The 13388-nt window shown below is 44.4% G+C and overlaps 2 protein-coding genes across 2 annotated transcripts; one reads left to right on the top strand and one right to left on the bottom strand.

Moving 5' to 3' along the window:
- The first annotated feature begins 414 nt into the window (after positions 1 to 414).
- LOC143376729 (phospholipid-transporting ATPase ABCA3) lies at positions 415 to 8206 on the top strand. Its single transcript, XM_076827369.1, has 25 exons — positions 415 to 650; positions 800 to 1433; positions 1522 to 1820; positions 1900 to 2058; positions 2143 to 2383; positions 2455 to 2622; positions 2703 to 2890; positions 2972 to 3136; positions 3222 to 3330; positions 3398 to 3552; positions 3632 to 3793; positions 3879 to 3950; positions 4021 to 4159; positions 4239 to 4476; positions 4565 to 4724; positions 4818 to 5034; positions 5114 to 5632; positions 5710 to 5835; positions 5913 to 6131; positions 6205 to 6477; positions 6561 to 6862; positions 6959 to 7106; positions 7177 to 7387; positions 7462 to 7675; positions 7758 to 8206. Exons 2-25 carry the CDS (start codon positions 1121 to 1123, stop codon positions 7971 to 7973), a joined length of 5013 nt encoding a protein of 1670 aa, XP_076683484.1. The 5' UTR covers positions 415 to 650; positions 800 to 1120; the 3' UTR covers positions 7974 to 8206.
- Positions 8207 to 8494: 288 nt separating this feature from the next.
- LOC143376730 (uncharacterized) lies at positions 8495 to 13052 on the bottom strand. The gene is made up of 5 exons (XM_076827370.1): positions 11414 to 13052; positions 10744 to 11068; positions 9529 to 9711; positions 8732 to 9103; positions 8495 to 8645 (listed from the first exon to the last, which is right to left on the bottom strand). Exons 1-5 carry the CDS (start codon positions 11420 to 11422, stop codon positions 8497 to 8499), a joined length of 1038 nt encoding a protein of 345 aa, XP_076683485.1. The 5' UTR covers positions 11423 to 13052; the 3' UTR covers positions 8495 to 8496.
- Positions 13053 to 13388: the final 336 nt, after the last annotated feature.

Genomic DNA, 13388 nt, shown 5'->3' with positions numbered 1-13388 from the left:
TTCAGTACTACTACTCTTATCCCGCTTTTAGTAAACTACCTCTTCATTTTCCCGAAAAAAGTGGGCCCCTCAGAACGTTTGCCACTTGGGCCTTGTTTCTTAAATCCGCCACTGGTTCCAAGTAACCCCTACACACAGTGCACGATGCATTAACTATACTTCGCACAGCTGGCGTGTCCTTCGCAACCATCCCTTCTACAATGTTTTGCTCACATGATCGGAGGCAAAGCCACGCCATAGGCTGCCATAGGCTCGTACTTAGACCATATTCACGTAACATTATAGAGGGAATAGTCGCGAAGCAAATGCCGTGCTTGAAGTTGTCCATTCTCCACCGTGCATGACCGTGCATCTGCCGTAAATGGTAATTATAGTTGGACAGATGTTTTTGAGCCGTATGTCTGCTCAGCTGCCTGTCTAATCAGTCTAATCATTACAGTGCTACAACAGAAGCAGAAATAATAATAATCGATTGCTGTACACGCTTCATGTTACAATACCTAAGACTGCGAATTCCGTTTCATTACGACATCATATTTTTCGAAAAATATATCAGATAATAACAGGCTCTTTTGTACACAGTCCGCTGTACGAGATTAATGCCAGTATCACGTTTGAGGTTGACAAGGAAGGTATTATCCATCGATCAAGTACGTAAACATTTAAGCATTTCTCCACTTTCTTCGTGTGTCTCTAAATTATAATTAGTGGATTAGCATCTATGTTTGCGGTATATTATCGTTCTCTCCTGTCATTTGTGGTCATTACTTTATAACAGCAGGAGTGATTTTTCTTCCAGGCAAACACGCTGTGACGACTGTCAAGAAGTAAAGAGAAAGAGCGCGAAGAAATTTTTACTCAATACTTCTACAAAGCTTTTGCCTAAAATCCATCGAACAAAGTTAAGTTAATAATATGCTACTCAGGGCTCAACATTTCTATTCGAACGGAGTGCGTGATGATTCACACATCAATTCTCATAACTTATTCAATGCACTTTTATGAACTTTCAATGGCATTGTGTAGCTTATTGGTTCGTATGGATGAAGCACATGTACTTCGGTATTGATTGTTCGATAGCAAACTGTTCTTAAGAGAAACTAGTCAGCCGAGAACAAAAATGACGGGCAAAATGAGAATTTTCGGTTTGCTTCTGTACAAGAATTTGATAGTACGAATGAGACATTGGAAAATGGGGATATTCCTGCAATGTCTGGTGCCTGTCGCCCTGTTTGTATTAATACAAGCCGTAAGAGATTTTAGCGTTCAACCACCGCGTGTAATTAATGAAAGTACATATTATCCAATTGAAACCAAAGAGGAACTGACAGTGATAAACAGGGATTTCACATTTTTATATTACGTACCAAAGGATGCAGACACGGACAGCATTATGGAGGACGCCAGGATATGTTTGAAAATGCCATCCGAAAGTAAGCGTTGCCTTCAAACTCGAGACTTCACATCTTTTTGCCGCGAATCTTTTGAAATATGACACGCTGCTTTTCTGGATGTTCGCAGGGGTGGCTGGACTCACGACTGAACAAGATATGATAAAGGCGTACACGGTCTTACAAGCTAAATCTCCTACTACGCAAGTTTTAGCTCTTGTATTCGAGCGGTACACTACGAGCGATATAAGGTACAAGATTAGACATCCTCTGAAAATTCCAAATATGTTGTTTCAGAATACATTTGATCAACCTTCGTATAATACGTACGCTATATATTTGACGGCTATGCCATTTGTACAGTTACAAATGTGCGTTGACGAGTCCTTCATAAATCGCGTACCGTCACATTCCATAAATAGTACAAAGGTATTGAAAAGTATAGAATACACGGACTGGTGCGGTCAAAGTAGTTTTTACATCACGCTATACGGAATATATATTTCAGGTTTCGATGCAGAGAATGCCTTACCCGCCGTATGTGAAAATAGATGAATCTGACATGATTCTGAGAGTGGCGATATGTATGTTCGCAGTCATTGCTTTTCTAATTCCACTTTGTATAGAAACGAATTATGCGACAAAAGAGAAGTACATTGGTGTTAATGTTAGTAGCATAAAATATAATATAAGACTATTAAAATTCTTTTAATAAGCACTGCTACTTTATATATTACGTAATCATGTGCAGGTACTAATGGCGATGAACGGAGTGAAACAGTACCAAAATTTATTAAGTTGGCTACTCACTGGTATATTATTCAGCGTTTTTTATACTGTACCAGTGATAATATTGTTCAAGAATACTTTTTCTGGAAACGTGGATCCGTACTTGTATTATAGCAATACTTTTATATTCTGGCTAATACTTACAATACACGTCGCTCACTTAATAGTATTTGGTATGCACGTTGCTGCATACTTTTCAAAACGTACGTTTCCTTTCGATACGAAAGACGGAAATTGATAAATAACTGTGACTCATAAAGAGATATTTTTTTAGCACGGTTTGTGATAATAACGTTATCGATTGTTTACACCGCCTCTTTTTCACTGCATGGCAATCTGATTAGAGAAGAAGTATTCTCGGTAATACCATGCTTGGGAATATTGTTTCCAAACATACTGTTGTATAGATTCCTTGAAGAAGTAAACGCATACGAAGCTCAATGTACGTAAACACTTCTTACGTAGCTACGTTAATGTGTTTTTACATTAACAGAGCATTAAACATACATATATCGTATTTAGTAACCGGTATTCAATGGTCAAACATGTTCACTACTGGAAATGCACAGTACAATATTGATGGATGTATTGGATTTATATTCATTTTATCATTGCTGGGTATCTTGATACACTTCTCTCTCGCGGTGTATGTTAATGCTGTATTGCCGGGAAAGTATGGAGTCCGTAAAGAGCCGCTTTATTTTCTGAAGGTAAATCTTCTAACATCGCAAGAGTGTTTTTCTGAATATCTGATACGAATGTTCGTACGATAAAAGCAAATTCTTTTTCAGTATATCAGGAAAAATAAAGTGAATCTTGACGAGGATGTAGAGGATTTTGATTACGACCAAGTAGATAATGAGAATTTTGAGCCAGTAGCGAAAGGTGTACTTACCCCTGGAATTCAGATTCGTAATCTTAAAAAAACCTACAAGACTGGTTTTCCACGAAGGACGGTAGGTTTCGGATATAAATTCCGCTACAATTCTATGCAGATCAACATTTCGTTTCTTTCATTACGACCGTATTTTTTTATGATAGATGGTGCAAGCTTTAAAAGGGATATCACTGGATTTGTACAAAGGACAAATAACAGCCTTGTTGGGTCACAATGGTGCTGGGAAAACCACACTCATGTCTATCCTAACAGGTACGAATTGTATCTATTAACGAGGAAGCTTATCCATTCCTGTTTCTCATTATGCACTTCTCGATAGGTGTTATAAGTGCAACCGAGGGAACGGTCGTTATAAACGGTCAAAGCATTGCCAAACACCTAGAATCCATTAGAAAAGATCTGGGATTATGCCCGCAAGAGAACATGGTCTTCCCAGATTTGAATGTATTCGAGCAACTGGAATTCTTTGGCTTGGTAAGTAATTTAATACACACAACTGAATAATGTACATCAATAACATTGCATGGTGGATTAATGGTACGTGGCATTTCAGCTGAAGGGTGGAAATAGAACGAAGAAAGAAATCGAACAGAATATTTACGTCCTGTTGGATAAATTAAAATTGCGCGATAAGAGGAAGGCTCTTCCAAGTACATTATCCGGAGGTCAAAAGAGAAGACTGTGCCTTGGGATGGCCCTCGTTGGTGATGCTAATGTAAGGATTTATTGCCGTTAATATATTTATTGTTTTAACGAAGATAAGTGCATCAGCTGACAATTCATTCCGATATTTTATCTAGACTATAATCTTGGATGAACCAACGTCGGGAATGGACCCCGAAACTAGAAGGGACATATGGGATGTTATACTTGTAATTATACACATACACACATATTTAGAATACTACGAGGTTGATGTTATACGTTAATTAACTTTTCCAGAAAATAAGAGGAAAGAAAACAATTTTGATTAGCACGCATAATATGGAGGAGGCTGATGTACTTGGAGATAGAATTGCTATTGTACACGGAGGCAGATTAAAATGCTATGGCACGTCAATGTTTTTAAAGAAACAATATGGTTAGTCAGTGTGCTGCTTAACAGTTTATATACAGTACCGTAATATGTACATACTAAGCAAAATATTGTTTCATTGCAGGCTATGGTCATATAGAAATTACATTATCAACTAAATCATGGTGCAATTCAGAAAAAGTGATAAATAAGTTCGATCCAAGAACGCAGCAAATTAGCGTGGACACCGAAAAGATTGTTTTAAGCGCACCAAATACTGAAACATTGCCACAGTCTCTGGATAAAGTAGAAAGCCAGAAGAAAAAATTGGGGGTTACAGGGATCAGTGTGTCGCTCATCACCTTGGAAGAAGTATTCTTAAAGTGCGTTATTCCCCAACTACCTTTCCTTCTTGCTTAATACAATCTATAAAATAAAAAAACATGATTTATTGATCTTCGAATTTTTCAGAGTCATTAAGAAAGAAGACAGTGGGAAGCATTTAAATGAATTATTCTGCCCTCCGTCGCAGAGGGTCGAAGGGTGGAATTTACGCGTGCAGGCAATACTGGCGTTGTATCACAAGAAGCTCACCTATACCAAGAAAAATTTAAGTAGTACATTATTCACGGTAAGTGTCGAGGCAGTATTAGAAGTAAAGTAACGAGGAGAAATGTTTCCATGAATTCGCATTTTAAAGTAACTATGATTATGATTTCTTTAGTTGCTTTTCCCAATCTTATCGATTGTGCTAATGGCCTTGAGTTATGACACACCCAGTGACTCCACACATGTATTTCCATTAAAACTCGACATGTATAGACAGCCTAAAGTTTTATATTCAAGTAGCAACAAAAGCTTTGGTACATACTACAAACACACGGTAGAAAGTTTTGGTGGATATTCGGAAGAAGCGGCGAAAAATACAAGCGTTACGCATGGCAAGTACTTAATTAACTTAATCTCTATTGCGAGATGTTGCAAGATCATCAGAAATTTATAGTAGCTTTATCTTTTCAGCCCTGCTCGATCGCTCTATAGAAAATATTGCCGAGTATCGTAATAATTATATTGTTTCCGCAGAATTTAATATCTCTGACGGAGTTTTATATGCTAATGGCTTTTATTCTAACATCGCGCTTCACAGCGCGCCGTTAACTATAAATCTTTTATCGAATGCATTGATCAAAAGCGTAGCTGGCGACGCGTATTCTATTCGCGTTTCCAGTCAACAATTACCAAACAGCCTTTCCGCGACGGCATTGTACATGCCAGAAACGGAATCGTTGTCAAGAGTGTTGACGTTCTGCTGTATCTTCTTTCCCACTGTTGCACTCTTTGTCGTGCATCCCTTCCAAGAAATGGAAACTAAAATGAAGCAGCTTCAAAGGATGACAGGCGTTACATCCATATCGTATTGGTGCACTATGATTACATTTGACGTTATAATTCTCACAGCATCTGTACTTATTATCATTCTGGGCTTTTACGTGATGGATGTTATCTTGGACATTCGCTTGTATTACAGGATAGAAATACGTAAGATCGCGAAGGGAAATATCTTTACGCTCTCCGATTTACGTGAACGTAAAATGTTATCGTTGTATTGCTTTCAGTGACGATGATATTACTGCTAATGCTGTTTGGCATCAATTCCCTATTGATAACATATATCTTCAGTTTTTCGAATAAATCGAGAAGCACTGTGATAACTATGTTGAGTATCGTACCCGTCGGACTTGGTAAGTCAGTTTGATTTATTAAATATTCCGTTGATTAAAATTTTTAGAAACAGCGTTAATTGGTTTCTGTGTTTCAGTTCTGCTCCAATATCTGTTGCACGAAGTGATCCATAGTTTCGAGAACTTGAAAGTTCTACACGCATTCCAGAAGAGATTGTTTCGCCTGATACCCCATGTTAGCCTGTTCCACGGTCAGTTGTCTTTCTTCAACGTAGCTTTGCAAAACTCGAGATGCCGTCGATTACCGAACCGATTGCAGGATATAGTTTGCCTTGGTTTGCAGGACGTTTGTTGTGGTAAGAATACATCGCCAATCTCCGTTTCTTCCACTGTACGCATAATTACTGACGAAATATGCACTATTTGTAGGCTTAGAATGCGCAGATGGAGTCTGTAAGAAGCAGCTTCCTTACTTTTCCAATTTCGACAACGACATGAGTTTAGCGGAATGCGTCGTGTATTTATCCGTCACTCCTTTAATATATTTCGCTTTACTTATTATTTTGGAGGAGGGGTTATTTAACAAATTATACGTCAGAATGTTTGGGCAAGGTTTAAGAAACGGCTGCGAAATAATGGACGAGCAAGTGAAAAAGGAGAAGCACATGACGGCGCTGGAGATCAGGAAGCTGAAAGATCGTGGTACGACGTCTTTAAGAATGAGTTTTATTTGCTTAAATACCTGTATTGGAAATACAACTGGGTGCGATACGTGACACATTTAGGTACGATCAACGGGAACGAAAAGGGCAGAACAATCCCTGGCATGGATTCTAACATGTTAGAAAGCCCAGGGAACAACGACGACGACAGTCTGTTCTTAGTTTACGAACTAAGCAAACACTACGGAAGGCTAATGGCCGTGCAAGAAATCAGTTTCCGGGTAAAACAACGCGAATGCTTTGGATTACTTGGCGTGAATGGTGCTGGAAAGAGCACCACCTTCAGGATGCTGACTGGTGAAGAGATACCGGCTAGCGGTAACATGTACTTGGGAAGATCGGAAATTCATACAGATAGGAAAAACGTAATAATACTCAATTTGTATACAAAATAATCAGCGTGCATCGCCTTTCTATCTCTATTTTCTATGTTGTGCCTGTAAATACGATGTTCTCCACAGTATCTGGCACAAATGGGATATTGCCCGCAAACAGACGCGTTGCTCAGTTCCTTGAATTCGTTCGATCACTTGCGATTATTCGCCTTACTCCGTGGCATACCCAAATCGAAGGTGGACTTAGAGGTGAATAAATGGATCAATCGACTCAGTAAGTAACGCAAGTATTAAATTTAATTCGAAGACTTATTACGCAGATATAGATACGCGTGTTCTTTCAGACTTGAATGCCTGCATGTCTCAGCCGAGCGGCACGTACAGCGGGGGGAATAAAAGGCGTTTAAACATTGCGATGGCGCTTATCGGGAATCCAACTCTTGTTCTACTGGATGAGCCAACAACTGGCGTTGATCCCGCGGCCAGGCGGTCATTGTGGAATATACTTCAGTCGTGTCAAGCAATGGGACAAGCCATTATACTTACTTCTCACAGGTATTTCACAGGTAGTTCATATTATCTAGAAAGCTATGCCTCCGTTTACACAAAAAGAAATATATCCGTAATAGCATGGAAGAATGCGAAGCTTTGTGCAACCGGCTAGTCATTATGGTGAAAGGTCAATTGGTTTGTATCGGCGCGAGTCAAGAATTGAAGCAACGATTTGGCGCTGGTTACGATATTCACATTAAATTGAGCCCGAGCCGAACGGACGATGATGTCAGCAGTATAAAGAGAATCATCGAGACCTCGTTGCCGTGTGAAATCCGAGACGAGAATTTGGTAATAATTCTGGATAGCTTGCTATGCCTGCGGGTGTACCTTTGAAGTTCTCGCTCATGTAATTCCGTCGCTTGTTTCGCAGGGGCTACTCGCGTATCACGTAAGTAATTCGGGAGCCACTTGGGAATTAATGTACCGTACAATAAACGATTTGAAAGGGCGATTCAGCTGCATCGAAGATTACGCCGTTTTGTCGGCCACGTTAGAGCAGCTTTTCATTCAGTTCGCCAGGGGAACTGAATCGACAGAGCGACAAGAGCCTGTTGTAATTTCTACTGCCCGCGCAGAAATAGTGTAAATGCCCTGCGGTACTATAACGACGAGCTCGCCTTTATAAGCTACGTTTCCTCGAAGGCTTTGGCAGCGCCGATTTATAAAAAGTATTAATATGCACGTGTACATATGCATGTGCAGCTACACAAGCTATACTCTTAACGAAAATTCTATAAATTCCAGTTTTAAAGACATGCATATTATACATAAATATGATATAATTTATTTTTGTAAAATATATTGAAAATTGAGTTGTAACATGTGTGTTATAATAGTTGGCTGCGAATGGTCGAAAGCTACTTTCGATCTGGAACCAACGTTATTACGAAGGAGGGCAATAATGCCGTTCGAATACACGAGGTATATCCGATCAATTGCACAGGGAAAGGAAACAACGATATAAATCTCTCATTCACTCGTGTTTTGTATAAATAAAAAAGTTACGTATACGATATGTTCTTATGTACATAAGTCCGCCTTTAGATGAGATTCTTGTAATGGAGCAAAATTGATCATGTAATACGGAATGACTCTTACGATGTCGTTGTCTAGTAGTGGTATCCACCCGAGCTTGTCTGATACGAATTTGGACCTTGATAAGAGCCGCTGCCGCCTCCTCCTCGACCGGCACCGCTACCTGCACCACCACCACCTCCGCTACCGCGACCACCACCGCCACTGCCGCTGCCTCCGTTTCCTTTTTGGAAGATTAAAAAGATGGCAATAAACTTAAAAATTCGGAGAACGAAGGTTTCCTAAACAGATATTATTAATTAATAATACCGTAGCCACCGCCTGAAGGGTATCCGGGTCCACCACCGCCTGAAGGATATCCGGGTCCACCACTGCCTGAAGGATATCCGGGTCCACCACCGCCTGAAGGATATCCGGGTCCACCACCACCGCCACCTCCACGTCCACCACCACCACCACCACCACCACCTCCGCCTCCGGAGGTGTCTTGATTTTCGCCTCTAGCCTCGGCAGCAAGCGCTAGTTCGACACCTCGTTGAATTTCTGGCGGGATCGGGGGTGGAGTTGGAAGATGAGCGCCTTGCGGATGGAATCCTTCCTCATCCGCGGTGTAACTAACGCTGTACTGTACACCATCCGGCCCAGTGTACGAGTACGATCCACTCACCGCTTCTCCGTTACCTGTGGAAAACAACGCGCGTGTGTGAGGATGTTTGGGCAACAGGCACTCGACCGTATTGCACCATGGTATAGCCAGCATTTTTGCGGCTCTCCAGCTAGCTAGGAGCGATCATTGTTCGGTAATTATTCGTCACGCATTGAATCGGCAGTCGAAATGAAGGTGGATGAAATGTCGATGCACGGAGATAGCCCGGTGTGTCAGTGAAACACACTGAGATGGAGAGCATAATAAGGCTTGGGTGGAAGCCACATTTTAGGAGTTGCAGCCTTATTACGTTCACCGGTTCCATTGTGAAGCGGGCAGGCCCGAGGTCGAGCGCGATGATGGATAGGAATTCATAACACCGCGAAATGGCAGCGACGGACCGCGAAGAAAAGGAACACGGGATGTCGTAGTTGAGAAACGAGAATGGCCCTGATCTCACCTTGCTGATGACCCGTTTCCTGCGCGCTGATACCATTTCCTGTTTCGTAGCTGAATTGGTAGTTGCCATCGCCGCTGTTCTGATTATCGAACGAGACGATGGGTATCTCCTGACCGGCGCCGGGTCCCCCGGGTCCTCCCGGTCCTCCGGGTCCTCGTGGGCCACCGCCGCCGCCACCACCTGCTGAAAAATAAAATCTAATGCTCAGGGCTGTTTCGTGTCACGCGTCACTTAATTTTTTCAAATATTCCAATTGTGCCGAGTAGAAAGCTTTCCTTATACTCTTCTTCGTCGTCGTTGCACAACGATCTTGTTTAACTATCCTTACTTCGATGCCCGGGCGAGATTTTCAGCTAAATACTCACCGGTTCGAACTTGGAAAGCATCTCTTTCCCCCTGGGAATAATCGAGTTTCCGTCGATTGGCGTGCGTGTGCAATCTGGCGTCGCGTTGCGCCACGGCGAGAGAAATCCGGGAATGTACCCGAGATTAATTCGTAATTGAATGGAGCGTAATTACTTGGTTCGTCGCGACGCTGTACAAAGAGCACGACACGAGATGTTCCGATGTTCCTATTTTCGCAACCGCGTACATTCTCACCAACTTCGAATCGTACTCGAGCCGCTCTTACCGAGAGCAGCGTCTCCGTTGCGTCTTCATTAGACGAGTGCCTCGGGGGATAAAGTGATTAGCTATTTCGCGTTAGCGGTTTTCACTTTTCTTTCGTGCTCATTTAGTTCCCAATTCCACGGCATGCATTACGTATTTGATGCAATACGAGCGACAAGTGTCTCTCATTGCGCGACTTCTTCTGTTCCTCCCTAAGCGTGGTAACATTGGGCAACTTTATTCTGTTGCGAAACTATCTAACGCGTCGCACACTAATTTCCCAGCGACTATATCTACTATAATGATACATCGGAGAAAGACTATTCTTTACGATTTCTCCTTGCACAGAATTTCAATCGGATCGACGAAACATATATATATATACATATATATATAAATGATAATATTGCCTTTTACTGGACCTCGGTATCCCCGCGCGTTACGTTAAACGCTAACGTGCAATAGTTAATAATAGTCATTACTGTATCCTACAAGGTAACCCGGGTGAAATGTTCGAATTGCGAGGTACGGTAATTTGCCGGAGGATAATCAATCTTACAGCCCAATTTCTTGGGGATTATAAGTTACTGCAAGATTCTAACTTACGACCACCATATCCACCACCGCCACCGCCTCCACCGAAGCCGCTGCCTCCTCCGCCGCTACCACCGCTGCCGCCCCCGTATCCACCGGGTCCTCCTGGTCCACCCGGTCCGCCACCCGGTCTCCCGGACCCACCGTGTCCGCCAGGACCCCCAGGCCCTCCGAATCCTCCAGGCGCACCGGGACCCCCGGGACCTCCAGGTCCCCGCTTCGGAGCTTGGATCAAGCCCGCTCCTCCTGCGGTGCCCGCGTTCCCCGGTGGAAGATATGTGTTTTCAAGCCGAGCCGCGTAACACGTGCCGACCACGGCCAGTAATGCAACAGCGAGCTGTTAAAATTGTGCATTTCGATTATTCTTAGAAATAACGCAGACTCCTTATGCCGTCTCACTGGCAGAATCCACCGAGCGCACTTCGCGTTGTTTCACCAACTTCGATCGTTACCGGAAGATAGAGGACCGAGAATGCGGGAGGGAATCTCCCTCGGGGCTTTTAAAGTACTCGAAAGAAGCCGCGTTGGGAGCATTGCACGAAGAACTTTGGCAAGCCTCGCGGGATTCGACACACTAGATCCGCGCGGCCCTTGCAGGGACCGGGACTCTGAATGAGAAGCGGAGGCCGCCCGGCCGGCCGGTCCGGCACCAGCCGCGGGGTAACGTATTGTAGATTCGTACCGATCTCATCTCGCTGGTGAACTATTCTCGGTCCGTTTGAAAATTGAGCTTCTCAGGTGATACTGGTCGCACAGCGGGACGATCTATCGCCAAACGACGGCAATAATTGGTCTGTGCAGATTCAGGTCGAAGCAACCGTGCTTATATACCGATCCGTGCCGGAGGATCGTCTTCCTCCCACCCACCAACGAAAGAAGAGTCTGGTCTCATCGGGTCTGGTGAACACCCGGTGCCGTGTCCCTCGGCGAAGTTCGCCAACGACGGAGAAAGAGTCGCACGGGTAGAAGCAGGAGGGCGGCGAGGGAGAGGGCGGCTGTGGATGAGCTCCTCCGTCGGAGGTGAGAGACGTGGGATGAGGGGGTGATTGCGCAAGCCGGGTGATACAGATCGACGGGCACCTCTGGTCGGACCTGAAGGTCGGCTAATCGGGTCGACATGAAAGTGAACTGAGCGAGCCCTGGTCGTGTAGGAGAGCATAGACGGGCAAAGGGACGGGGCGACGCGCGTCTCGGTCACCACCAGAAAAAGAGAGGTCCCGGCTATGGAAAGGGTATCCGCGAGAGAAAAAAAAAGAAGGAGAGTACTGGCCGCGGGGATGCGGGTTAGCGGTCGGCGCGTCTCTGTGATAGCTTCGGATTGCGTCGTAGGCGCGATCCAACATGCGTGCGTTCCTCCTTGTAATTATATCGGTCGCTTCGCGGCCGACATCGCGGCATCACGGGGTCGCGGCGGCGTCATCATCATCATCATCATCATCATCGTCGTGGCCATCATCCAGGATGGATAGAATGGCTTATAGAGAGCAATGCGCGCTCCGCAACCGCGCGCGATCATTGCGCAACCGGGTGCGTTGCGCATCTTCGATGGTACACTGTATCGACCGATACGTAACGTGTACGTGTGCGATGGTGTACGTTTCTGGGCGAGAGGCCGCTCCAAATCGTTGTCCTGAGCGTTACCGATTGGCACGTAACTCGCCGCTTAACGATCCCCTTCGGGTCACCGTACTCACGCTCCGAGGCAGAGGTAGACGCAGCATCGACAGTGATCGCTTCCCAATACCCGTCTTTCTTTTACGTCTGCTTCGCCTCGAACTGGAGTTTCCAAAGATCTCCAGTCGCTTCCTGGTTCGCTTCACCCGTGGATATACAGCGGCTCAGTACCGTGGTCTCTGGAGCAGTCTCGTCTTAATGCCTTTTCGAGCAGAGGCCGGGTTAAGGGTAAGGGCGCAAAGACCCGCCGCGCACTCATTGTCAGCCGGATCAGTCGTGATTCCCGTTGCTAGACGCTCTTGTATCGAACGCTTCTATATGATCCCGCGGTTTTCACGCGTTGTCTACTATCCCACGTGCTTCGTCTAAAGGGCGAGTGAAATGTTTTACGTAACCGGTCATGCTTTCTTTCTATAAGATTCATAATAAGCGCCTGCGAAAGAAAGTTCCTGAACCGATGAGGTAATCCAGCTCACTCCCCGAACGAGTTACCTTAGAATGCTCCTCGCAGTTATGTAAACCCTTCGATTCCTAACGTCGATTTATTGCCCGAAATGTCTGGAGGATCCTTTATTCCGACGATCCGATAAATCTGTTGCCGCGGTTAAAATAGAACGAAATGTAGAAGAAGAAAAAAAACGTTGGATCGTTCGGCTTCTTCCTGTAACCCGTCTCTCACGCGTCCCTGCCCGTTCGTCCCAGCTTCCAGCGGTTTCGAAAGTCAAGAGAGATTAAAGCTTCGCTGACTAACGCGCGAGATCGGCTGACCCGATCCTTGCCTTGTTTGCTCGGCCACTAAATCGTTCAAATTCAGCTCCGACAAGCGTCTGGCGCGGCCGACACCTGGGGTTTTAATACACTTATCTGAGGATCGATGGTAATAGATTCCGCCGGTGGGTTACACGGTCAGGCTGCTCTGCCGACGAAACGGCATAGGCCAGGAATCGGGTGAAACGTCGGACAGGATACAGAGAGCAGCGTGA

Source organism: Andrena cerasifolii, chromosome 14, assembly GCF_050908995.1.
Source record: "Andrena cerasifolii isolate SP2316 chromosome 14, iyAndCera1_principal, whole genome shotgun sequence".
NCBI lineage: Eukaryota > Metazoa > Arthropoda > Insecta > Hymenoptera > Andrenidae > Andrena > Andrena cerasifolii.
Note: the sequence above shows the minus strand (reverse complement) of the source record. Positions and strands in the feature narration are given on the sequence as shown.

What these genes read in the sequence shown, in the direction of transcription:
- LOC143376729 (XM_076827369.1), top strand. Translation starts at nt 1,121, where the DNA reads ATGACGGGCAAAATGAGAATTTTCGGTTTGCTTCTGTACAAGAATTTG. An exon ending in AAACGCATACGAAGCTCAAT is followed by an intron (nt 2,623 to 2,702) that starts GTACGTAAACAC and finishes TATCGTATTTAG; the next exon opens with TAACCGGTATTCAATGGTCA. An exon ending in TTTGCAGGACGTTTGTTGTG is followed by an intron (nt 6,132 to 6,204) that starts GTAAGAATACAT and finishes CACTATTTGTAG; the next exon opens with GCTTAGAATGCGCAGATGGA.
- LOC143376730 (XM_076827370.1), bottom strand. An exon ending in CGGTGGTGGATATGGTGGTC is followed by an intron (nt 9,712 to 10,743) that starts GTAAGTTAGAAT and finishes TTTATTTTTCAG; the next exon opens with CAGGTGGTGGCGGCGGCGGT. An exon ending in GGAAACGGGTCATCAGCAAG is followed by an intron (nt 9,104 to 9,528) that starts GTGAGATCAGGG and finishes TGTTTTCCACAG; the next exon opens with GTAACGGAGAAGCGGTGAGT.